At 38.0% G+C, this 24,185-nt stretch overlaps 2 protein-coding genes and 1 long non-coding RNA gene across 10 annotated transcripts in view; 2 read left to right on the top strand and 1 right to left on the bottom strand.

Annotated features, from left to right (window-relative positions):
* Esyt2 (extended synaptotagmin-like protein 2) overlaps positions 1 to 7,871 on the top strand; it is a 227,627-nt gene extending 219,756 nt beyond the window's left edge. For all 5 annotated transcript variants that reach the window (XM_053777597.2, XM_053777605.2, XM_053777580.2 and 2 more), the window contains exons 17-18: positions 405 to 648; positions 3,409 to 7,871. In XM_053777597.2, the coding sequence (XP_053633572.1) occupies positions 405 to 648; positions 3,409 to 3,495 (331 nt within the window). In that variant the 3' untranslated portion in view covers positions 3,496 to 7,871. The remainder of the gene's footprint in view (positions 1 to 404; positions 649 to 3,408) is intronic.
* LOC128689402 (uncharacterized) lies at positions 1,985 to 21,796 on the bottom strand. Of its 3 annotated transcripts, none has more exons than XR_011391806.1 (3): positions 21,728 to 21,796; positions 3,395 to 3,567; positions 1,985 to 2,982 (listed from the first exon to the last, which is right to left on the bottom strand). It is a non-coding gene; the product is annotated as an uncharacterized lncRNA (long non-coding RNA). The 3 variants fall into 3 exon arrangements; XR_008407168.2 differs by lacking the exon at positions 21,728 to 21,796 and adding an exon at positions 21,533 to 21,620; XR_008407164.2 differs by lacking the exon at positions 21,728 to 21,796 and adding an exon at positions 9,063 to 9,243.
* Positions 21,721 to 24,185, top strand: part of LOC128689392 (failed axon connections homolog) — a 39,880-nt gene continuing 37,415 nt past the window's right edge. Inside the window, exon 1 of one of the 2 annotated variants that reach the window (XM_053777625.2) lies at positions 21,721 to 21,870. Coding sequence is in view for 1 of the 2 variants with exons in the window: in XM_053777618.2 (XP_053633593.1) it covers positions 22,884 to 22,960 (77 nt within the window). In the remaining variant the exon portion in view is untranslated. Of the gene's footprint in view, positions 21,871 to 22,868; positions 22,961 to 24,185 lie in introns of those variants that run through there. The other variant, XM_053777618.2, reaches the window with a different exon arrangement.

Below are 24,185 nucleotides of genomic sequence, written 5' to 3'. Positions count from 1 at the left end.
TAGAATTAGTTCTCATCAACAGTTTCAGTAATTTCAACTAAAACAACAGCATCTACAACATAGCTGAGCCTCTTGCCAAGAAACTTGTAAATCATTATCTCTCCTAGTAACAACAAAGAGAACTTCAATGACCTCATGCTGCTCCAGTGACATGCCAACCTCTCAACACTGCAGTGACCTGCACACCAGTGACCTCAACACTGCAGTGACCTCACCTTACTGTGCTTTCCTATAAATACTCAGCCTTATTTTGATTTATCTATTTGTGACTTGATAAAGCCCATTGTGGGTGAAAGCTTGTCCATAAAGGATCACATTATTCTGCATTTGTCTTTTATACCAGATATTCATTTTTCTTATGTTTATGAATGTTTTATAAAGAAAATTTATGTGTTTTTCCTCAGAAACTTACAAGTTGAGGATGATGGGGAGCTTCCAGATCCATACGTGAAACTTTATCTTCTTCCTGATCGTTCTAAGGATAGTAAACGTAAAACAGACGTCATCAAAGATAGTTGCAACCCCAAGTATGATGAGCGCTTTGAGTACTCCATACCACCCAATGAACTGACACGGCGTACACTAGAAGTAAATATAATCAACAAAAAAGGACTTTTATTCTTGCAACGATCACCTAAAATGGGACAGGTTAGTTAATCTTTCAAGTTCAGTGTATGTGAGGCCTTTCAGATTTTTCTAAAACCATCTTTAGGGGTAGGGATGTCTCAGTTTGGAAGGCATTATTGTTTGGTCCAGTATCTATTTCAGAGCACTGCTTTTACATGTGTCAGGGTCCTCTTTAGTGGAAAAGTCTGCAAATTTAGCAGTAACATGGAATTGCTCATGTAACTGTTGAAATGTTAACTCTTTCTCATAGGTTTTTCTTCCTCATTATCTTCAACTCTCTGAGTAGTCTCTTCTGTCTGGGAATTAACCCTTTCAGGGTTGGCGCCGTACTAGTATGGCTTGCACACCAGGGTTGGTGCCGTACCAGTATGCATAAATTCTAGCGCCTCCAAATCTAGCGAGAGACAGCTGGTAGGCCTACATATGAAAAAATGGGTCTATGTGGGCAGTGTGTGCAGTATAAAAAAAAAATCCTGCAGCATACAGTGCATAATGAGAAAAAAAAACTAAGACCGTGTTTTTGGTTTAAAACAGCGACTTTGAGGGACTAGTACCGAACTTGCACACGAAAATCACTCACAACAAAAGCAAGACTCGGCAGACGATGCAACATCCCCCAATGAAAAGCAGGGGTGTCACTAGCACGTTAAGAGACAATACAATAAGTGTCAGGGGCCCGAGACTGCTCAACTGCCTCCCGGTATACATAAGGGGGGATTATCAATAGAACCCTGGCTGTCTTCAAGCAGGCACTGGACAAGCACCTAAAGTTAGTACCTGACCAGCCGGGATGTGGCTCGTACGTTGGACTGCGTGCAGCCAGCAGTAACAGCCTGGTTGATCAGGCTCTGATCCACCAGGAGGCCTGGTCACAGACCAGGCCGCAGGGGCGTTGACCCCCGGAACTCTCTCCAGGTAAACTCCAGGTAAGGCAACTGGTAGTGGTGTGTGTGGGACAAGAGGTGAGTGTAAACAAAGCTAAATCTACCATGAAACAAAAAGAGGCCTGAGGCATGTGAGAGAGGAATTGGCTTGCTTGTGCCACCAAGATGTCTGGACACACCGGAGCACAAGGCAAAAACAGAAGGTAGGGAACCTTCAAAGTGAAAGGAGGAAATAGACACAGAAAATGAATCGCAGACAGAAATGCAGTAGGTGGAGGTATTGATCCGAAAATATTTATCAACCATCTTCTAACAAAAGGAAGCTGTTGCATGCATTGTAGTGTGTACATGCGTGCATTTGTGAGTGTGTGAGAGTGAGTGAGTGATCTGAAAAATATTAATAGTGGTGGGTGATGTAGGTAACATGATTTGATATATTATTTTTAAAAGTGATGGATACAAAAAGTCTATAATGATCCATGCAAAATAATTTGTTTTAGCAAAGATAGGTGATCTTAATTCATAAAGTACACAAAATCATACTTAAGAGAACAGAACATGCAAAAATTGAGTTAGATGTACACAAAAGCTACAATGCAAATTGACAGAGAAAGGGTATTTAAATGTGAGCCATCAGTGATGTCTTAACACAAGCACTCCGTAACAGTTTATTCTAATGTTCTAGCAATTAAATGTGCCGTTATGTGTAGCTATAGCTTAGGGTGTGGAAAACACCACATAAGCCTGTTTAAGCTACAATAAAAATTGCTTCAGCTTAAATATGAGGGGAAAAGTTAGGGGTTGAGTTTTATATATGACTCAACTGTAGTTGACAAAATATAAAAATCACAGGTATAAATATATTCATACATATCCTAAATATCCATGAATTCTTAATAATAAAATCTAACCAGTTTTCTAAATAAATAAAATCACTCCCTATTTAAGACAAAAGAAACTGGCATGAATGAGGTTCATCCACTGTAAAATCTTAAATCCTTGACAGCCCATGAGAGAGTGGGTTATGAAAGGATGCTGGGTTGTATCAGCAGTCCACATCAATGCTTCTTCTCAATCCATATTACAATAGAGACAATAAATTGTAATGCCAGTGCTTAACAATAAGGTGTGCTAAGTATTAACACAGTTACACAGTTTTACCCTGTTATTTCAAACATGCTATATATGAAATCCGTTAATAATTGAGGTCTAATAACAAACCCATATAGGGTATAAATTCCTAAATGAGATGGGCTCCTCCTTACTGGCAATAACTGATAATGACAAACTGCATATCTTAAGGAAATGAATACATATATAAAGCTTATGCTGAGCTAAGTCATTTTAAGATAAGTTGAGCCAACTGCTCATCTTACAAGTCACATTGTCACAGGAGAATGAGTCTGGTGTTTGGGAAGCTATTTGCAAATCCTGCAGGTCTTCCATGCCAGTAGATGGCATACTTCCACACCTGTGTGGTAAAATGAATGTACTTGATAAAACCTCTTGTAGGTGAAATTTTGTAATACATAATAAAGGATTCTTTTGCAGTATGTTTTGTTTTTTTTTTTTTTTTTTTTTTTTTTTTTTTTTTTTTTTTTTTTTTTTTTTTTTTTTTTTTTTTTTTTTTTAGCCAACTGTTAGCTCACAGCCATACTCTCACTACAAGTCAGGTGATGCTGTGATGTCTACAAAGGGGTATGGGGATAAATAGGCTTTCTTCTCTTAACATTATTGCCATTCTTACTATTTTCTTTACAAATTGTACTGGCAGATATAATTATACAGTACAGTGGGGCACTATAAGCTCAGAATTAGTTTATGTAAAAAAAATTAAGAAAACTTTTCTTTTACTTAGGAAATGAACTTTATTTATACTGTACTTATGTATGATCAGGTACTCCTGGACTGTGGGCTTTTGGACTCAGACAAGGTGACACAGTGGTATGACATTGCTCCAGCCATGGATGAGGATGATGAGTGAGGACGGCGAAGTGTGCTGAGTCGAGTAGGAAGTTGGAGAGGCAGTCTGCGTAGAATAACCAAGCTGGCTGATCTAGCCAAGGGTAAGAAAAAAAAGAAGAAAGTGTGATAATTCATGTGCAGTAACTACAAAACAATTTTTTAGCAAATATTTTTTTAAATTAGTTGACAAGTGGAATATCTCTTATTCGTGCAATCACTTCTTGCAGTTGCTTCATAATTTTACACTAATGAATGATACAATGCTGTTTTATGTTTTTTTATTTTATTTTATTGAAATAAGTTGTAAAACCAATTGCACATGGACAGCAAAAAAATATTGCTAGTGTTTTTAAAATGACCAAAAATACATAATAATTTTGTTTTGTGATACAGCATCTCTCTGACACATATTTGTGTTACCTTTGCGTACTTAAATTTATAAAATTGATATTATGAAATATTTAAGGGAAAATGAGGTCTTGATATCCTGTATCTCTTCTGGGAGAAGGCAAAAACCGTTGCAGCAGTGGAAAATTGTTTGCAATTCCTGGAATGAGTTAACACACCCGGCCAGCACACTTCGTTAGCTACAGTACTCTCAGCAGATGCTCATGAGGAGGATATGCAAACAGTAAATCTGCTTTTATGTATACAAGTGTATTAAATATTGGATCAGCCATTTAAAATTGGATATGGCAGTTGAAACTTCTTTATAAATATTACTGTAGTGTAATATCAAATTTTATGATTATAGTATTTAAGTGTAACAAGTACCAAGTATGATAATTTTTATTATCATAAATTATAATGTATGTTTAGATGTTGGAAAAAATTATTTTGTATTATTTAAAGTTTATATGGCGTGGCCTTAAGTAGTGTTTGTCAATCCAGGGTTGTTTTTGTCTTAGTCTTCAACACAAAATGCAGTGCACAGATAGATCTGCTTTAGTAAAATGTAGTTTATGTTGACAGAGGTATTCCTAGTGAATATTGCTTATTTTTTGCTACATATATATTTTGATGTAAAGGTACTCCTGCTTCATCCCCTCTGGAGCAGCATTTGGCACATAGAGATTTGACATTAATTAATATCCCATTTAGAGTTGTGCATAGAACATTGTCAGTTGTGCATTTTTTTTTTTATTTTTTACCGTGTGTGTGTGTGTGTGTGTGTGTTCATGTGCAAGTAATCTTGTTACATTGTACAAGTGTGCCAACTTGGTCCTTTGCTGGACATAATTTCAGATTTTCAATATTTTTATATGTTTATTATTTCTTGTATGCTTTTTGTAATAGAGTTAATTAGCTTGAATTTGATTAATTCAATATTTTTCTTAGTAATTTCTTTTGTTTGGCATTTTTCTAGATATAAATGCAGTATAATACATTATCTAAATTTCATGGAGTAATTCCTGTAATAATTAAGGGTTTCAAGACAATGAGGTGGTAACTAATCAAAAAGCTAAGTTTGCTAGTTTTTTATGTATATTGTAATTGCAATACATTGTTTCAGAGTATAAATATGATCTGTAATCTGTAAGTTATATGGAGGCCTGGAAAAATGCAACAGAACACAGACAGTGGAAGGAAACCTTAATGGTTCATTTTTTTTTTCTCCTGTATTAAATTATCTTCCCTGCAAAGAGACGTTGATTTTTAAATAAATAAATATGTCCTAGCTGTACACATCTATGTCTGTTCTGTTGAATATTATAATTGACTATAATATAAATGAAATGTATCATATATTAAAAGTTTACTAAAGTTTTTATGCAACTTGAAAAGAATAATTATAAGTATTAATTTTAAATTATATTTTGATTTAATAATACCCTGCCTCGGTGGGAGACGGCCGACTTGTTGAAAAAAAAAAAAAAATACTATATAAGAAAAATATTAGTGAAATTACTTTTGCTGTAAAGAAAACCAATAAAGTTTTTCATAGTACTTGTACATGGAATTTTAAAAATAATTTTTATACGTCATAACTATGCCACCCTGCCTTGGTGGGATACGGCCAGTTTGTTAAAAGAACAACAACTATGCTTGTTTTTAGCATGTCTGATCTCTGCTCTCTGACACTGATAAGAATATGTTCTTGTTTACCATGTCTATATCAGGTGTCCCCAACCTTTTTATAATTATGGCCTCTGGTAAAATTTTAGGAAAATGTATTTGGCACTTAAGCAACTACAATTTTTCTCTATAAAATTCTAAATGAAAATGCTGAAGATTTTTATTTTTATTTTTTTAAGAGGCAAATTATATTATACTAGTGGATAATCATAAAAACTGCAGTTTAAAAATTAGCATTACATTTTTGTGCTCTGGAAGCATGAGCCATTTTAAAAGATTATAATGGTGCATGTTTACATCTCACTTCAGGCCCAGCACTTATTAAAAATAATTGCCAAGATGTTCTTACCTTAAAAATTAATCAAATGGTGCCAAAGTTTCTTTGATTAGTTTGGGAGCCTCTCAGAAAATATCTTCAGTAGGTATTTCAGCATTCGAATTACACCATAACATTTACCTCTCCCATTCACTTGGTATATTTACTGGCCAAATACAAGAAAGAAGAGTAATTGTCACTTCTAGGTGGTGCTTAAGTTTACTATATACACGGTTGTGTTTATAAGCTGTATGCTGCCGCTGCTTTTAATAATTCAAAACTTTCTTGCACTGTCCACTTCTGTTTTGTCATTTTTATTTCTTTAAATTAAATTTTAATTGTTTTAATAAGTATTGTTTATCATCTCATATATAATATTGATAATTAAAAATTAATTCAGAGGAAATATTAATAGAGCTTTTTGAGGCAACAGATGAGAGACTAGGAAGGCCTCCCTGGGTGCCTTGGGGACTCCTGGTCTAGGTACTGTCAACAAATATAGTACTGCATTGTAGTTTTAAAATGTGGTGAAAGTTAAGAATGCTTCATAAGTTCAAAACCTTTTGGGCAAATTGGTGCTGCATTTTAGTTTTGTAAGCTTTGGTCTAGTTTACTGAAAGTGAAAACCATCCATAAATATAACCATGCTCTTTGCCTTAAATGTCTATATACATATATACACAATGTCGACTTCACCTTTCTTGTGCAGTAATTTGGGACAGTATAAAAGGTCAATATGTGGCCTTTCATATTCTTACAATCATGACTAAAAGGCTTGTTATCAAGATACTGAAGCTATTGTTTCTGCCAAATAGTTCAGCAACATGACACTCACCAGTAGTACTCACAAATATACACATTCTTGCCTTACTTGATGTACTTTACATGACAGCTTGTGGGTCCTGGGAAAGGAAAGGAATGATGTAATAAGGATCAGTATGGTAGACTATGAAACATTCACAACATACTTCTTAGTGATTCATGAAACTCTAATGACAAACCAGTCAAACACTGACAAACCAGTCCTAAAAAGAATTTTAGGACTGGCTTGTCATGTGTTCATACCCCACTTCATTCAGTGAGATATTAGTTTGTTTTTTGATTGAAAATAGTGCAGTATTTTAAAAGCTATCATTCACATCTCAAAACTTGGTATTTACATTCTGCTATCTGATAAATCCTGTATTTTAAGTCATGAAAGCAGATGTTATATTACAATGGTATTTTATGATCTAGCCATTCCACAGTGTCCTATCTGCCATCAATCAAATTAGGCAGCTGCTACACCTAACATTGCACCTGCTAAATTGAGGTCAGTGGTTACTGTTTCTCATGCATACAGTATATCAGTTATGGTTGATCTACATTAATGACATAATACACTTTAGGTGATTTTTTAAGTTAAAACTCAAAGCTTGCTAGCAGTGTGTGTATTATACCTACAGAATATGAATACAAGGTACTTATAACAAAAACAGTTGCCTATAAATTAACCTTGTGGTAATTTATAAATGTTTTCTGCTAAAAAGGAACTTTTTTAATAAGCTAGAGGTACTATATTATGCATTTTGATTCCATTTATTTCAGTATGAGGGTTCTATTAGATTAACCTTTAATATGAGCTCTCAGTTATTACAACTGAGAATACTTTAAAATTTAGGCAACAAGAACCTCTGATATATGTTTCATAGTATTTCTCTTATTACAAAGATCCAAAGATCAAATATATAGTGCAAAACTCTTTAATAATATTTTGCATCAAAACTGTTGCTGTTTAGGCATTTTCTGTGTTATGGTGCTCTAATGAAATACATTTAGCCCTTTCAAAAAATATATGGAAATTGTTGCTTAACTCATGATGTTTTCACTCAAAATATTTACTATGTAGCTTAGCTTATTCTTAATTTTGTACAATCAAATTTAAAAATTATAACTTGAACTGTCCATTTCACAAAGTAATGGTGAAGGGAATTATAAAATATCAATAAAGCTTACCAAAATGACGGACATTTTTATTCACCGAGTGGTTATTCATTGGTGACAAGACAGTTAAAATATTATGCCTGTTACAGGTTATTTAAACTACTATTACAAAAAATAGGAATATATTCTAGGGATGTACAGAATATACAAGTTAAGCATTTTTCTATTCGTAACAAAAGGATGCACATCCTTAGCTGCTCAGCCAGCACAGTCACATGGTCCATCTGAAACAATTAGTACTCCTTCCCTCCTGATCACCTTAACCCAGTGTTTCGACACACTGTAGTCACTCTGGGTATAATGGTTACATCATATTCAAGTACAAATCTTACCTCTGGGCACTTAACCTTGCCCAGAAGCAAGAGTGGAGGAAGTCTTTCCATGTTGGCACCACAACCACAAGAGAGAGAGCCAGTTAGCCTCTTCCCATCTACACAACAACAACAAACAAAAGAATGGCAACATGTCCAATTTTTTAGCTACTGCAATCATTTTGTTTTTTCCATTACTACACCTTATTTTACTTTAAGAAAGAAATACAAACTTTATACTCTACTTATTTTGATGGTGTGTATTTATAGTACAACCTATTTATATTGAAAAAAACAGGGCTTGACTCAAATGGCCTTTCTCCATAAATGTGATCTGCCCTTATGACAGAATTAAGGCAGTTGTGCCCCCAGCAGTTTAATATAATTAGGTATCCCAAAGTAACTGCAACCTAGTTACATAAATACATGTTGGGTCCTATAGCCCCATAATAGTGCATAAGTAATAAAAGGTAATGAAAATAATTTTTTAACGCATCGGCTGTTTCCCACTGAGGCAGGGTGACCCAGAAAGAAAGAAAAAACTTTCATCATCATTCAACACTTTCACCATCACTCATACATAATCATTGTCTTTGCAGAGGCACTCAGATACAACAGCTTAAACGATAATAAATATTTTACCATATTTCTTGAATGTATTGCCTTACAGGCTAGCAGTTAGAATTCCTTTTCTAAGTCTTATAATTATTATAATATAAAAATTATTAAAATAACTTATTACAGTAATTAAAATAATACTTATAATTAAAATAATTATAATAATTGTCTGGAATAGAGATGTTCTATCATGACTACTGACCTGATTGCCCAATATAATATCAAATCATTAATCACAACCACACTAAATACTATCTCATACTTAGCTCATATGGGATTTACCTCAGTAGACAAGGGCTGTACTTGTCGAGGTGTAATCAGTATTCTTGTACTTCCAAATGACCCTGGTAGGTCTAGCGCTTCTTTTTGATTATAATAATGTGCTTCCAGAAGGTTTTAGTCCACAGATAAGACCCATAAAATGGCATTAGTTGATATTTATAGTACCTACAAAGTGCACATCTAGTAGTGATAATGAGAATTTACTACATTAGGCCTGCTGGGGTAACTGGTTTTGAGATACAGTGGAACTTTGGTTTTCGTCTTTAATTCGTTCCAGAAAGTATTAACAAAATATACATTTTATAGAGAATAACTACAGTTTTACATACAGAAAACAATGAGAAATAAATATAAAGGACTAATGAAATGGATAAATGAACATTAAATATAACTTTTACTTTTATTGAAGACTCTTGTTGGAGTATGGAAGATGGCGAAGAGGGGAGAGGGACTAGAGGTTATTGTTTAGAAGGGAAATCCCCTTCCATAAGGACTTCAGGCATCAAGGCCCTATCCATGGCTACTTCCCTTCTTTGTCTTTTACTGGCACTAGGACCAGTTTGAGAGTCACTGTACCCCTGCCTAAAATGGGACAAGGCACTGTCATTGAACATGTTGCAGACACAGCTTCCAACAGCTTTGGTAGGGTGATATTTCTTCAAAAAACTTTGCAACTCACTTCACTTTGCACACATGTCCCCTCAAGGAAGGTTCCTTGATGTTGGTGAGGGGCTCTTAATTTAGGGAATTGGATCTGTGCTCCAGTTCCCCAAATTAAGCCTGAATGCCTTCCACATCCCCCCCCAGGCGCTGTATAATCCTCCGGGTTTAGCGCTTCCCCCTTGATTATAATAATAATAATAATTTGCACACATGTCCTTAATCACTGAAGAGGGCATATTCTCCCCTCTCTTCCTCCTCTGAAGCAATTTTATTGTGTTTCTCGGAACTTTCTTTGGCCCCATGGTGGCTTATTTAGCAGTTGCACTCGATAAACAAGCACAAAAAACAATTGATTGTTACAAAATGTTTTGTATAAAAGGGCAGGGTAATGATCATTCGAGAAACAAAGCCAGACTGACTCAGAATGCGTGCGTGGGATGCTTTGTGTGAGCGCGGGCAGGCAGACACGTTTGGTATGGCAGACGAAAACTGGGACAAAATTTTGATGAAAAAAGTCATCAAAAATCGAATTTGACGAAAACCCGGCAAACAAAAACCAAGGGTCCACTGTGTTACTTCAGGAATTATGAGACATGCCAATAATGAGCCACTAAATACACCAAGCTCTGGAGATGAGGTCTGGACACCTCCACTCCTCAAGATTTGATAGTGATTAACCACTTGATTCTTGGGCCAGCTGCCATAAGCTTTAAACATACTAAGCTACTTGACTTACATTCTTAGTGTAGCTTCACTATGTAGCTATACTCTAGATTGGGTATCAGCTTTTTAAGGCTTTATGACTAAGTTACCCTTACAATAAAGCTTTAGGGGTGGCAGCCTGGCAACACCCCACCAGCCTACTCCCTACAGAAAGTCCACTTTACCCTCTTGCCTTATTTGGCAAGAAGAGCATTGCTATTTAAGCCAAAATTGCAAGTTTTACCTATTCGGCACAACATAGGGGGTGGGAGAGTTTCAGTGGAGAGGAATAAATGGGATTAGGCCAGGGGTTTCGAATAGAGTTAGAGCTAAAGAAGGAGTAGCAATAATGTTGAAGGATAAGCTATGGCAGGAAAAGAGGGACTATAAATGTGTTAATTCAAGGACTGTGGAGTAAAATAAAGGTTGGATGTGAAAAGTGGGTTATAGTAAGCGTATATGCACCTGGAGAAGAGAGAAATGTAGAGGAGAGAGAGAGATTTTGGGAAATGTTGAGTGAATGTGTGGGGAGTTTTGAACCAAGTGTGAGAGTACTTGTGGTTGGGGATTTCAATGCTAAAGTGGGTAAAAATGTGGAGGGAGTAGTAGGTAAATTTGGGGTGCCAGGGGTAAATGAAACTGGGGAGCCTTTAATTGAGCTATATGTAGAAAGAGGTTTGGTAATAAGTAATACATATTTTATGAAAAGAGGATAAATAAATATACAAGGTATGATATAGCATGTAATGAAAGTAGTTTGTTAGATTATGTATTGGTGGATAAAAGGTTGATGTGTAGGCTCCAGGATGTACACATTTATAGAGAGGCAACTGATATATCGGATCATTATTTAGTTGTAGCTACAGTTAGAGTAAGAGGCAGATGGGACAGGAGGAAAATGGCAACAATAAGTAAGAGGGAGGTGAAAGTGTATAAACTAAGAGAGGAGGAAGTTTGGGTGAGATATAAGCAACTATTGGCAGAAAGGTGGGCTGGTGCAAGTGTGAGTAGTGGGGGGGGGTTGAAGAGGGTTGGACTAGTTTTAAAAATGCAGTATTAGAATGTGGGGCAGAAGTTTGTGGTTATAGGAGGGTGGGTGCAGGAGGAAAAAGGAGTGATTGGTGGAATGATGAAGTAAAGGGTATGACAAAAGAGAAAAAGGTAGCTTATGAGAGGTTTTTACAAAACAGAAGTGTTATAAGAAGAGTAGAGTATATGCAGAGTAAAAGAAAGGTGAAGAGAGTGGTGAGAGAGTGCAAATTGAGAGCAGATGATAGAGTGAAAGAGGCACTGTCAAGAAATTTTGCAGAAAATAAGAAAAAAATTTGAGATAAACAAGTTAAAAAAGCCTAGGGAACGAATGGATTTGTCAGTTAAAAAAAGAGTAGGGGAGTTAGTACATGGGGAGCTGGAGGTATTGGGTAGATTACCTGGAGAGAGTTCCGGGGGTCAACGCCCCCGAGGCCCGGTCTGTGACCAGGCCTCCTTAGGTCAGTGTCCCAGGATGCGACCCACACCAGTCGACTAACACCCAGGTACCCATTTTACTGATGGGGAACATAGACAACAGGTGGAAAGAAACACGTCCAATGTTTCTACTCTGGCTGGGAATCGAACCCAGGCCCTCACCGTGTGAAGCGAGAGTGTTAACCACCAGGCCACCAGAGAGATGGCAGGAATATTTTGAGGAACTTTTAAATGTCGATGAAGAAAGGGAGGCGGTAATTTTATGCACTGGCCAGGGAGGTATAACATCTTTTAGGAGTGAAGAAGAGCATTATGTGAGGCATTATGTAGAATGAAAGGGAGTAAAGCAGCTGGAACTGACAGGATCATGACAGAAATGTTAAAAGCAGGGGGGGATATAGTGTTGAAGTGGTTGGTTTTTTGTTTAATAAATGTATGAAAGAGGGGAAGGTACCTAGGGATTGGCAGAGAACATGTATAGTTCCTTTATATAAAGGGAAAGGTGACAAAAGAGATTGTAAAAATTATAGGGGAATAAGTTTACTGAGTATACCAGGAAAAGTGTATGCTAGGGTTATTATTGAAAGAATCAGAGGTAAGACAGAGAGTAGGTTTGTAGATGAGCAAGGAGGTTTTAGAGTGGGTAGGGGATGCGCAAATAAAGTATTTACACTGAAGCATGTATGTGAACAGCATTTAGATAAAGATAGGGAAATTTTCACTGCATTTGTGGATTTAGAAAAGGCATATGATAGAGTGGATAGGGCCAGGGGAGCAATGTGGCAGATGTTGCAGGTACATGGAATAGGTAGTAAGTTACTAAATGCTGTAAAGAGTTTTTATGAGGATAGTGAGGCTCAGGTTAGGGTGTGTAGGAGAGAGGGAGATTACTTCCCAGTAAAAGTAGGTCTTAGACAGGGATGTGTAATGTCACCATTGTTGTTTAATATATTTATAGATGGGGTTGTAAAAGAAATAAATCCTAGGGTGTTGGAGAGAGGGGTGGGATTAAATTATGGGGAACCAAATACAAAATGGGAGTTGACACAGTTACTTTTTGCTGATGATACTGTGCTTATGGGAGATTCTAAAGAAAAGTTGCAAAGGTTAGTGGACGAGTTTGGGAGGGTGTGTAAAGGTAGAAAGTTGAAAGTGAACATAGATAAGAGTAAGGTGATGAGGGTATCAAATGATTTAGATAAAGAAAAATTGGATATCACATTGGGGAGAAGGAGTATGGAAGAAGTGAATGTTTGTGCATGTATGTGTATGTGTGACCTAAGTGTAAGTAGAAGTAGCAAGACATACCTAAAATCTTGCATGTTTATGAGACAGAAAAAAGATACCAGCAATCCTACCATCACGTAAAACAAATTCAAGCTTCCTTTTTACACTCACTTGGTAGGATGGTAGTACCTCCCTGGGTGGTTGCTGTCCACCAACCTACTACCTATATATATATATATATATATATATATATATATATATATATATATATATATATATATATATATATATATATATATATATATATATATATATATATATATATATATATATATATATATATATATATATATATATATATATATATATATATATATATATATATATGTAGTAGGTTGGAAAAACTTTCATCATTTGACACTTTCACCATCAGTCATACATAATGACTGTTTTTGCAGAGGTGCTCAGATACAACAGTTTAGACATCCCTCCAAACTGCCAATATCCTAAACCCCTCCTGCAAAGTGCAGGTGTTGTACCTCCTATTTCCAGGACTCAAGTCCGGCTAGCCGGTATCCCTGAATCCCTTCACAAAATATTACCCTGTTCACACTCGAACAGCTCATCAGGTCCCAAAAATCATTCATCCCCATTCACTCTTATCTATCACTCTCAACCACACTTGCTGGAAGTCCAAGCCCCTTGCCCACAAAACTTCCTTTACCCCTCCCTCCAACCTTTTCGGGGATGACCCCTACCCTACCTTCCTTCCCCGATAGATTTGTATGCTCCCAAAGTTATTCTACTTTGTTCTATTCTTTCTAAATTAAATGACCAAACCATCTCAATAGCCCCTCTTCTGCCCTCCTAATTTCCACACTACGAATTCTGTGCATAATATTTACACCACGTATTGCCCTTAGACATGACATCTCCACTGCCTCCAGTCGCCTCCTCGCTGCAGCATTTATAACGTATGCTTTACACCCATATAAGATTGTTGGTACCACTATACTCTCGTACATTCCTTCTTTGCCTCCATGGACTAAGCAATAGTACACATACACACCAACAGGTGTACTTCAAAAACATATGTGCAGAATTTACTTCGGCCCTCATTTTAGGGATAAGTAGTCTTGAATGTTGATGTACAGTGGACCCCCACATACCGTTGGCATCACATAACGTTAAATCCGCATACCGATACATTTTATCGCTAAGATTTTGCCTCGCATACCGCTAAAAAACCCACTCAACGCTATTCGTCCAAGACGCGTCTAATGTGCAGCCTGAGCCAGCCTCACATGTTTCGACGGTGGCATTGTTTACCAGCCAGCCTCTGCGGTAACATCCAAGCATATAATCGGAACATTTTGTATTATTACAGTGTTTTTGGTGATTTTATCTGCAAAATAAGTGACCATGGGCCCCAAGAAAGCTTCTAGTGCCAACCCTGTGGTAAAATGGATGAGAAATATTATCGAAATACTGTGGTACCATGGTCAACTGCTGATGCTGCTGCTGCTGTAGCACTGTCAGCTGCTGCTGCTGCTGTAGCACCGTCAGCTGCTGCTGCTGCTGTACCACCGTCAGCTGCTGCTGCTTCTGTAATACCGTCTGCTGCTGCTGTAGCACCGTCTGCTGCTGCTGTAGCACTGTCAGCTGCTGCTGCTGTAGCACTGTCATTTTCTGCTGCTGCTGTAGCACCGTCAGCTGCTGCTGCTGCTGTACCACCGTCAGCTGCTGCTGCTGCTGTAGTACCGTCTGCTGCTGCTGTAGCACCGTCTGCTGCTGCTGCAGCACCATCTGCTGCTGCTGTAGCACTGTCAGCTGCTGCTGTAGCACTGTCAGCTGCTGCTGTAGCACTGTCAGCTGCTGCTGTAGCACTGTCAGCTGCTGCTGTAGCACTGTCAGCTGCTGCTGCTGCTGCTGTAGCACCGTTGTTGGTGTGGTTTATTGAGAATACCAAGAAACAATTAACCCCAGAGGGTTAGCCACCCAGGATAACCCAAAAAAGTCAGTGTCATCGAAGACTGTCTAACTTATTTCCATTGGGGTCCTTAATCTTGTCTCCCAGGATGCAACCCACACCAGTCGACTAACACCCAGGTGAACAGGGAAAAATGCCTGGAATTAGTGCTCATATTGGTGAATTTAAAGCCAGCAAAGGTTGGTTTGAGAGATTTAAGAATCGTAGTAACATACACAGTGTGATAAGGCCTGTTCTGGAAGAAAATGCCAAACAGGACCTACAGTACTCAGGAGGAAAAGGCACTCCCAGGACACAGTGTCTCATCAGTCATTGCTGCATCTTCAATAAAGGTAAGTGTCATTTATTCTTCATTTAGTAGAGTAGTACATGCACAATATATATTGTGCATGTACTACTCTACTATTGTGCATGTATCTTTTTTTTGTGTGTAGGAAAATGTATATTTCATGTGGTAAAAAAAAATTTTCATACTTTTGGGTGTCTTGCACGGATTAATTTGATTTCCATTATTTCTTATGGGGAAAATTCATTCGCATAACGACAATTTCGCATAACAATGAGCTCTCAGGAACGGATTAATATCGTTATGCGGGGGTCCACTGTATAGATAAAATGCAATTTACTATCTTTTGTACAATCTACAGATCACAGCAAACCAACCATCCATGACAACATAGGTGTTATCAGTTTAAAGTCTCTTAATCATTAATCCATCATTTTAAAGCTCCAATTATTCCCAGGAGATAAAACACTAAACAATCACTTTGCTCTTACTTTAGCGACACTAATCAAAATGGCAAAAAAAAGTCAGTACGTACATGACCAGCCCGGCTGGTCAGGTACTTACTTTGGGTGCCTGTCCAGTGCCATCTTGAAGACAGTCAGGGGTCTATTTGTAATCCCCCTTATGTATGCTGAGAGGCAGTTGAACAATCTTGGGCCCCTGATGCTTACTGTGTTGTCTTTTAGTGTACTTGTGGCACCCTTGCTTTTCATAGGGAAGATGTATCTCCAGCGCAGTCTTTCGCTTTCGTAGGGAGTGATTTTCGTGTGAAAATTTGGGACTAGTCCCTCAAAGATTTTCCAGGTCTATGTTATCGTGTATCTCGCCTGCGTTCCAGGGAGTATAAATCAAGGGACTTCAACCATTCCCAGTAATTTAGGTGTTTTATCGTATTTATACTTGCCATGAAAGTTATTTGTACATTCTCCAGGTCTGCAGTTTTGCCTGCCTTGAAACGGGCCATTATTGTACATCAATATTTCACCTTAGAACAAACAAGCGATTTGAAGACTCATCATGGGCTTGGCATTCCTAGTTTTGAAAGTTCTCATTATCCATCCTATTATTTCTAGAGAGAAGGCCAATGGCTGTGCCTGCACTCCAGAAGTGTTTTGAGTTGGTGTAGGATTTCTGCCATTTCTTGCCAGTTTCCTTTTTTCCTGGCACTAAAGAAACCTCCATCCCTGAAGTGGTTACGACTCCTGGTTTGTTTCCCATGGTCTGGGTGATCTGTATCAAAAACATAAATGGAACTTGTATCAAAACAGTTTGTATGTATTAGAAAAATATAAAAATGAAACAAATAGCAGCATGGACACATTGCAAATGGATAAAACTTTCAAGTCCCATATTCCTGAGATTTATGAGGAAGACCAATTATTCTATATTGCTAATTGATGGTATGGTAGTCACTGAAGCAATTTCTATTACTCTTTATGCACAGATTTACTTTGCATACAGAACACTGGAATGAGGATGTTACCAATTTCTTCAAGTTGCTGCAATACTTGCAAGTAAGCGGTGTTTTCCCTGCCACTGGCAAGTGGTTTAGAGTTCTGTCAAGCCTAACACTGTCATCAGGCCTTTCTGCACGTTATCCCTCCACAGCTTTCACTATGCTGACACCATTGGAAGTACATGGTGAATTACTTGGTGAAGGTCTTGTAGATGTTCTTAGGATGCTGCCTCTAACGTTTTGTCCTTTAGACCTTGCAGTGACAGAGATATCATTCCTGAAATACTTCAGTGGCATACACTTGGTATTTAGTGCTCGAGAATCACGGCAGTAAAGCAGCCATGCATTCACAACAGTAAGATCAAGAACATAGGCAAATATCCGCATGTACCAACGTTTTGATTTCATTGGTGTTCTGTACAGATGCACCAACATGTTACTTTTGTCAATACCTCCCATGTTTGCATTATAGTTCTTGATGACTGCAGGGCACTGTAAGTGGTCTTTGTTCTTTGTAGCCTTGTTATATCTTTCAACAAGACTCACAGGATTGACCCCAACATCACTTGTCACTAAAGTCACAACTTTGTTGTCCTTCCATCTTACAACAAGGACACCATCATTGTTTTTGAAGCTAAAAGTGCCCCTGTCCACATTGTTCCTTTCCATTTGTTCGACAGGCATCAGATCTGGCTTACCACATCTATTTTCACGTACTGTTCCAGTGTATCTGCAGTTATACTTATCTCTTAGTAGCTTGACCAAAGGTAGACTTGAAAAGAAATTGTCAGCATAGATTGCTGATGTGTTGGTCTTGTTCATAGTTGCTGCAAGTACCAGAACAATCTTTGTACTTATTGGAAGTTTAGTTTCTTCATGTGGAAGCTTTATGGGATGGCTGTCAAAAGTTGGTGTGCCTTGATACATGAGTATATCATGTATGATTCCATCTTCACTTGCACGACAAAAAAGTTTGAAACCCCACTTATCTGGTTTGGTTTTGATGTACTGCCATAAGTTTCTAGCTGTTCTACCCTTGAAACCAACCATGACTTCATCAATAGATTGCTTGGGTGTAGCTGGAACTTTCAAGCAAGCATTAGTTAGTGCAGTGTAAAGAGGCCTTACTTTGTGGAATCTGTCCTTATTCTTTTTTGTGTTGTCATTGAAATAAATAGTACGTCTAAGTAACCTAAACCTCTTAGATCCCATGGCTTCTGCAACCTGGGTGATCCTAAATGCACTTTTCCAATTGTCTTCGAGTGATGGTAATGGAACAATACCCACGAACAACAAAATACCTATGAACCTCATGATCTCTTCAGAATCTGTTGCCAAATTATTATTTATGTTTTTTTGCTTGGAATACAAATTTGTTTGATATGCTATGTTATCTACCATGTCTGGAGTAAAGAAAATACAAAAATACTCATATGGAGACCTAATTACAAGAGGCTTTTCATGTTCATATGCTGGCAAAGGATCATTTTTGATGTCAACCTGGGACCACTGAGATGGAGCTTGAAGAGCAATATCTTCATGAATATCTTCCTCATCAGGGTACTCCTCAATCATAATACCGTTCTTTTTCTTCACTAATTTCTGCTTTTTGGCTGGCCTTTCTTCCTCCTCATCATCACTTGACACCTCTGCATCCAGTGGCAAGTATTCATCACCACTATCCAGCAATTCTGGGTCATCTACCTCTGGTTTTGAGTCACTGTCATCCAAAATGCAGACATATTTCGACCTGGTGCTGGAGGGCTCCCCATAAAACAATTTCTCATTGATCTGGAAGGACAATAAAAATCTTCTGTATAGATCCAGACCACTACAGAATTCATATATGCAATAGAAATTTTTTTATAAATATTTATTTTACTGAAATTGTACTATGTCACTTCTCGGGCAGGTACGAAAATTTTCGTACTTCCTTTGTTGCACTTTTTTCAACTGCATGCTACACTCACATTATGCTTCACACGGACTTTATGTATATATCAAAATATGCCTAAACTATTCATGTACGCACTAAACATAACAATCAGTACTTACCGACATTGTAGAAGGTAAAATCCAAGAGTATATTAGTGGCACTGGATGGAAAAAACCCACTCTGGGCAACGCCAAGCCAAGAGTGTTTATGTTTTGATCTCTCAACCAATGGGAAGGCAGCAAACGCCATCATCACTTAGCTGAAGCGACTCAGGGAAGGCTTGTGATTGGTTAGAATTAAAGAACGGGAATCCAGATGTGCGGCGCGTGTAGGATGACATGCGTAAAGGTGCACGTGTTTAAGTAGGAAAATTTTCGGACCTGCCCAATAAAGGGTTTATTAAATTCTGGCCAGTAAATTTTTCATAAATGTAGGCAAAAGGGGGACTCCTGTACATGACACATTAATCTCCAGTCAAATTGGTGAGTGATATTAAGATATTTTCCTTCTGTTATGTAAATGTGTTTATATATAATCATTTTTTAATTTTAATATACAGTCCACAAATTTATATATTTACCAGAATTCCTGGTGTATGTATATTTCATTTATAATTAATAGGTCCAGCGCAACTCGTGGATATGACAGTTGTAGGTATCGAAGGGGGACATTTTTTGCGACCTAGGTGTCCCAAATTCCTACTTGTCTAACTGATAAATAATAATTATCTTTGTTCATTTACTGCTATGTACATAATGATACATTCAGATAAATGTAATTTTCCACAACTCTTCTTAAAAACCACTTACTCAACCACAACTAAATAAATACTGAATAACTGAATCTCATTAATGTATAATCTGTGACCCTATAAAACTGTTTTTTTTTAACTACCTCACCTAATATAATATTCCATTCTCTTGAATGTAAAGTAACTCATCTAATGACCATATGACCTGTTTCTGCACTACAAATAATTGATTTTATTCGATTTGATCTGATATGGTAAACACGAGGAAATTAAATCTTCATCAGAGTACAAAACAAATTCTGGCCACAAAATAGAGCGAAACACTAACGTCAAAGACCTGGGAGTGATCATGTCGGAGGATCTCACCAGAATTCATTACCTTTGTAACTTGTGAGCTCATTACCTTTGTACCTAGTTCAGCTATCAAAACTTTGGGGGCCCAGTCCCTGGACCCATTACGTACCTCTGTAATCTGTAAATACCTTTGTAGCTTGTCATGATTGTGACCAGACTTACCTGGAGTTCATTACCTTTGTAAATTGTGAGTTCATTACCTTTGTAAATTGTGAGTTCATTACCTTTGTAAATTGTGAGTTCATTACCTTTGTAAATTGTGAGGTCATTACCTTTGTAAATTGTGAGTTCATTACCTTTGTAAATTGTGAGTTCATTACCTCTGTAACTTGCTCAGCTATCAAAACTTTGGAGTCCAGTCCCTGGACCAATTATGTACCTCTGTAATCTTTTGACTACCGCCCACAGGATGGGTATGGGGTGCATAATAAACATATTAAACTAACTATCTCCGTTATGCGCGCCGTGAAGGTTCTCTGTACATTTTCTAGGTCAGCAATTTCACCTGCCTTGAAAGGTGCTGTTAGTGTGCAGCAATATTCCAGCCTAGATAGAACAAGTGACCTGAAGAGTGTCATCATGGGCTTGGCCTCCCTAGTTTTGAAGGTTCTCATTATCCATCCCAGTCTGTTTGCCGCAGCTCTGTCATACGCTCTCTGGCAGCAGCAAGGGCAGTTTGAAAGAGGCTCAGCATTTCAGGGGTACGATGGTTTCTATAGGCTAGCCTATAACGGAGATAAAACACCTCAATTATTGGGAGCGCTTGAGGTTCCTAAACCTGTATTCCCTGGAATGCAGGAGGGAGAGATACATGATTATATACACCTGGAAAATCCTAGAGGGACTAGTACCGAACTTGCACACGAAAATCACTCACTACGAAAGCAAAAAGACTTGGCAGACGATGCACCATCCCCCCAATGAAAAGCAGGGGTGTCACTAGCACGTTAAGAGACCATACAATAAGTGTCAGGGGCCCGAGACTGTTCAACTGCCTCCCAGCATACATAAGGGGGATTACCAACAGACCCCTGGCAGTCTTCAAGCTGTTACTCGACAAGCACCTAAAGTCGGTTCCTGACCAGCCGGGCTGTAGCTCGTACGTTGGTTTGCGTGCAGCCAGCAGCAACAGCCTGGTTGATCAGGCTCTGATCCACCACGAGGCCTGGTCACAGACCGGGCCGCGGGGGCGTTGACCCCCGGAACTCTCTCCAGGTAAACATTGTTATGCTACAAATTTGTATAACTTTAATGTTTCTTATTTGAAATACTCTTTTGTACTTCATGTTGTAATTTGTTTACTATCATTTTTACCACTGAATATATCATTGCTTAGTTAATCTTAAGTTAATTTTAAGCTGCCCATAATGCTCTTCATACAAGGGGCTTTTGACATGTACACCCAGTCACTATATTTCTTTGTACAACTATGTATTATGTCCAAATAAAAAATAAATAAATAAATAAATGAATAAAATAAACATTGGCTATGACTGGCCAGGAGCGTTAACTTAACACTAAGCCATTATTGATCCTGACTTGTTTCAAGGTCCCAAAAGAAATGTATTAATTTTGCTAAATATCTCCCAGTATAACAAAGTCCATTGTAAGTAACAATTTGCCTCGGGGTACAGATACCGTCATTGTATTTTATGAAGACAATAATGTGTGGCGTCTCAAAAGGACTGGAACCGGAAAAAATTTGAATTCCGCTAGAAAACCCGAGTGGTGGAGGGAATTTACATGACGCAACACAAGCTGATTACACAATAATTATATTATCCCCATTACCTCATTATCAACAATTATTAACCACATCATTATTATTATTACCACCACACGTGTCATTATAACACTCCAGGTTGTGGATGATGAGGGTGAGAGATGGTACCATCAGTACCATGTATTGAGTCACTGGGTACACAACCTCCACTCCTCACTCTCCTCATTTAATACATTCCAACTTGCTTTATCACGTAAGTACTGCATGTACATATGTGCCTTTGGTACTCCTGGCCCTAGCTACACATATACATTAAATGACAATCTGATTTAAATGTTTATGACGATAGTTTATATAAGAAACTTGTAAAGCAAGAACCCCAGTGGAAATAGTCACTTGGGCTTTTATGGGTTATCCTAAGTAATCTACACGTGCTGTTATGTATGATAATTTATGTAACAGTATTTGTGTGTACGTATACCCGAATAAACTTACTAAACACTGAAAGTTACTGACAGATTGAGAGAGATTAAGGCTTTTATCTGGTTGTTTTAAGTTCTGGAAGAACGTCAACGTAATTTCATGTGATAATATTGTTTTATTGACTGTGAACTGTATTTTCTACTAATACGGTGAGCACAGCCCTTTTCTATTCAAATGACCCTGTCGGTTTAGCGCTTTCTCTGTTTATAAAAGTAATTCTATTCAAATTATAGGACCTGCTGCCACCGTTATCAGCAAATGATTAGCGGCAATATTAAGCTTTTATTTAGGTTTTGGTATATTATAACTACTAATTTGTTATAATAATTGTGAGGACACACGTTACAGGCCCATAATAGTTATTATGCAAATTTAACTAATGATACACTTGTCATTGTGACATATTTCCATTTTATCTTAATATACCACGATTAAGGCTGAATATTCTCGAGACAACCCTGGAAGGCTGTTTATAGCCTAGAATATTCATTACCCAGACTTTGGAAATATGCCCTCTCTCAACGGAAAACGAGTTATCCCATGTTTACTCTTAAGGTCCAAGAATCCCTATGGAAACCAAGGACCCCAATAGAAATAAGTCACTTAGACTTTTTTGGGGTTAAATTAGGTAATTCACATGTTATTATGTTTGCTAATTGTATTTGTGTAACTGAACCTAAATAAATTTACTTAAGGTGGCTATGCATTAACAGTAAAATCTGTAGTTATATTTTAAATGCTTGGAGTGATATGCTTTATAATGATTAATATTTCTTAATTTTAATGTTTCTGTATGATTGTTTCCAGCATAGGTGGAAGCATTGGGCATGTTTCCTTACCCGTGCTGTACCCACCTGGCAGTAAGTCACCTTTAAGTATCTTTATTTAGGTTCAGGTACACAAATACAATTAGCAAACATAGTAACATGTATGTATATTACCTAGTTTAACCCTAAAAAGGTCAAAGTGACTTATTTCCATTGCAGTCCTTGGTTTCTATAGGGGTTCTTGGACCTTAAACATGGGATAATTCGTTTTCCATTATTGAGAGAGGGAATATTCCCTAAGGACCCCAGTGGAAATATGTCACTCTGACTTTTTTGGGTTATCCTGGGTACTTTACACATATGCTGCTATGTATGATAATCTATGTAACTGTATTTGTGTATACCTGAATGAACTTAAATAGGTACTTGGGTGTTAGTCAACTGGTGTGAGTTGCATCCTGGGGGACAAGATTAAAGGGCCCCAATGGAAATAAGACACAGATTACCTGGAGTTTACCTGGAGAGAGTTCCGGGGGTCAACGCCCCCGCGGCCCGGTCTGTGACCAGGCCTCCTGGTGGATCAGAGCCTGATCAACCAGGCTGTTGCTGCTGGCTGCACGCAAACCAACGTACGAGCCACAGCCCGGCTGATCAGGAACCGACTTTAGGTGCTTGTCCAGTGCCAGCTTGAAGACTGCCAGGGGTCTGTTGGTAATCCCCCTTATGTGTGCTGGGAGGCAGTTGAACAGTCTCGGGCCCCTGACACTTATTGTATGGTCTCTTAACGTGCTAGTGACACCCCTGCTTTTCATTGGGGGGATGGTGCATTGTCTGCCAAGTCTTTTGCTTTCGTAGTGAGTGATTTTCGTGTGCAAGTTCGGTACTAGTCCCTCTAGGATTTTCCAGGTGTATATAATCATGTATCTCTCCCTCCTGCGTTCCAGGGAATACAGGTTCAGGAACCTCAAGCGCTCCCAGTAATTGAGGTGTTTTATCTCCGTTATGCGCGCCGTGAAGGTTCTCTGTACATTTTCTAGGTCAGCAATTTCACCTGCCTTGAAAGGTGCTGTTAGTGTGCAGCAATATTCCAGCCTAGATAGAACAAGTGACCTGAAGAGTGTCATCATGGGCTTGGCATCCCTAGTTTTGAAGGTTCTCATTATCCATCCTGTCATTTTTCTAGCAGATGCGATCGATACAATGTTATGGTCCTTGAAGGTGAGATCCTCCGACATGATCACTCCCAGGTCTTTGACGTTGGTGTTTCGCTCTATTTTGTGGCCAGAATTTGTTTTGTACTCTGATGAAGATTTAATTT

The sequence above is a fragment of the Cherax quadricarinatus genome, chromosome 1 (genome assembly GCF_038502225.1).
Source record: "Cherax quadricarinatus isolate ZL_2023a chromosome 1, ASM3850222v1, whole genome shotgun sequence".
Classification (NCBI taxonomy): Eukaryota; Metazoa; Arthropoda; class Malacostraca; order Decapoda; family Parastacidae; genus Cherax; species Cherax quadricarinatus.
This window is presented reverse-complemented; position numbering and strand designations above follow the sequence as displayed.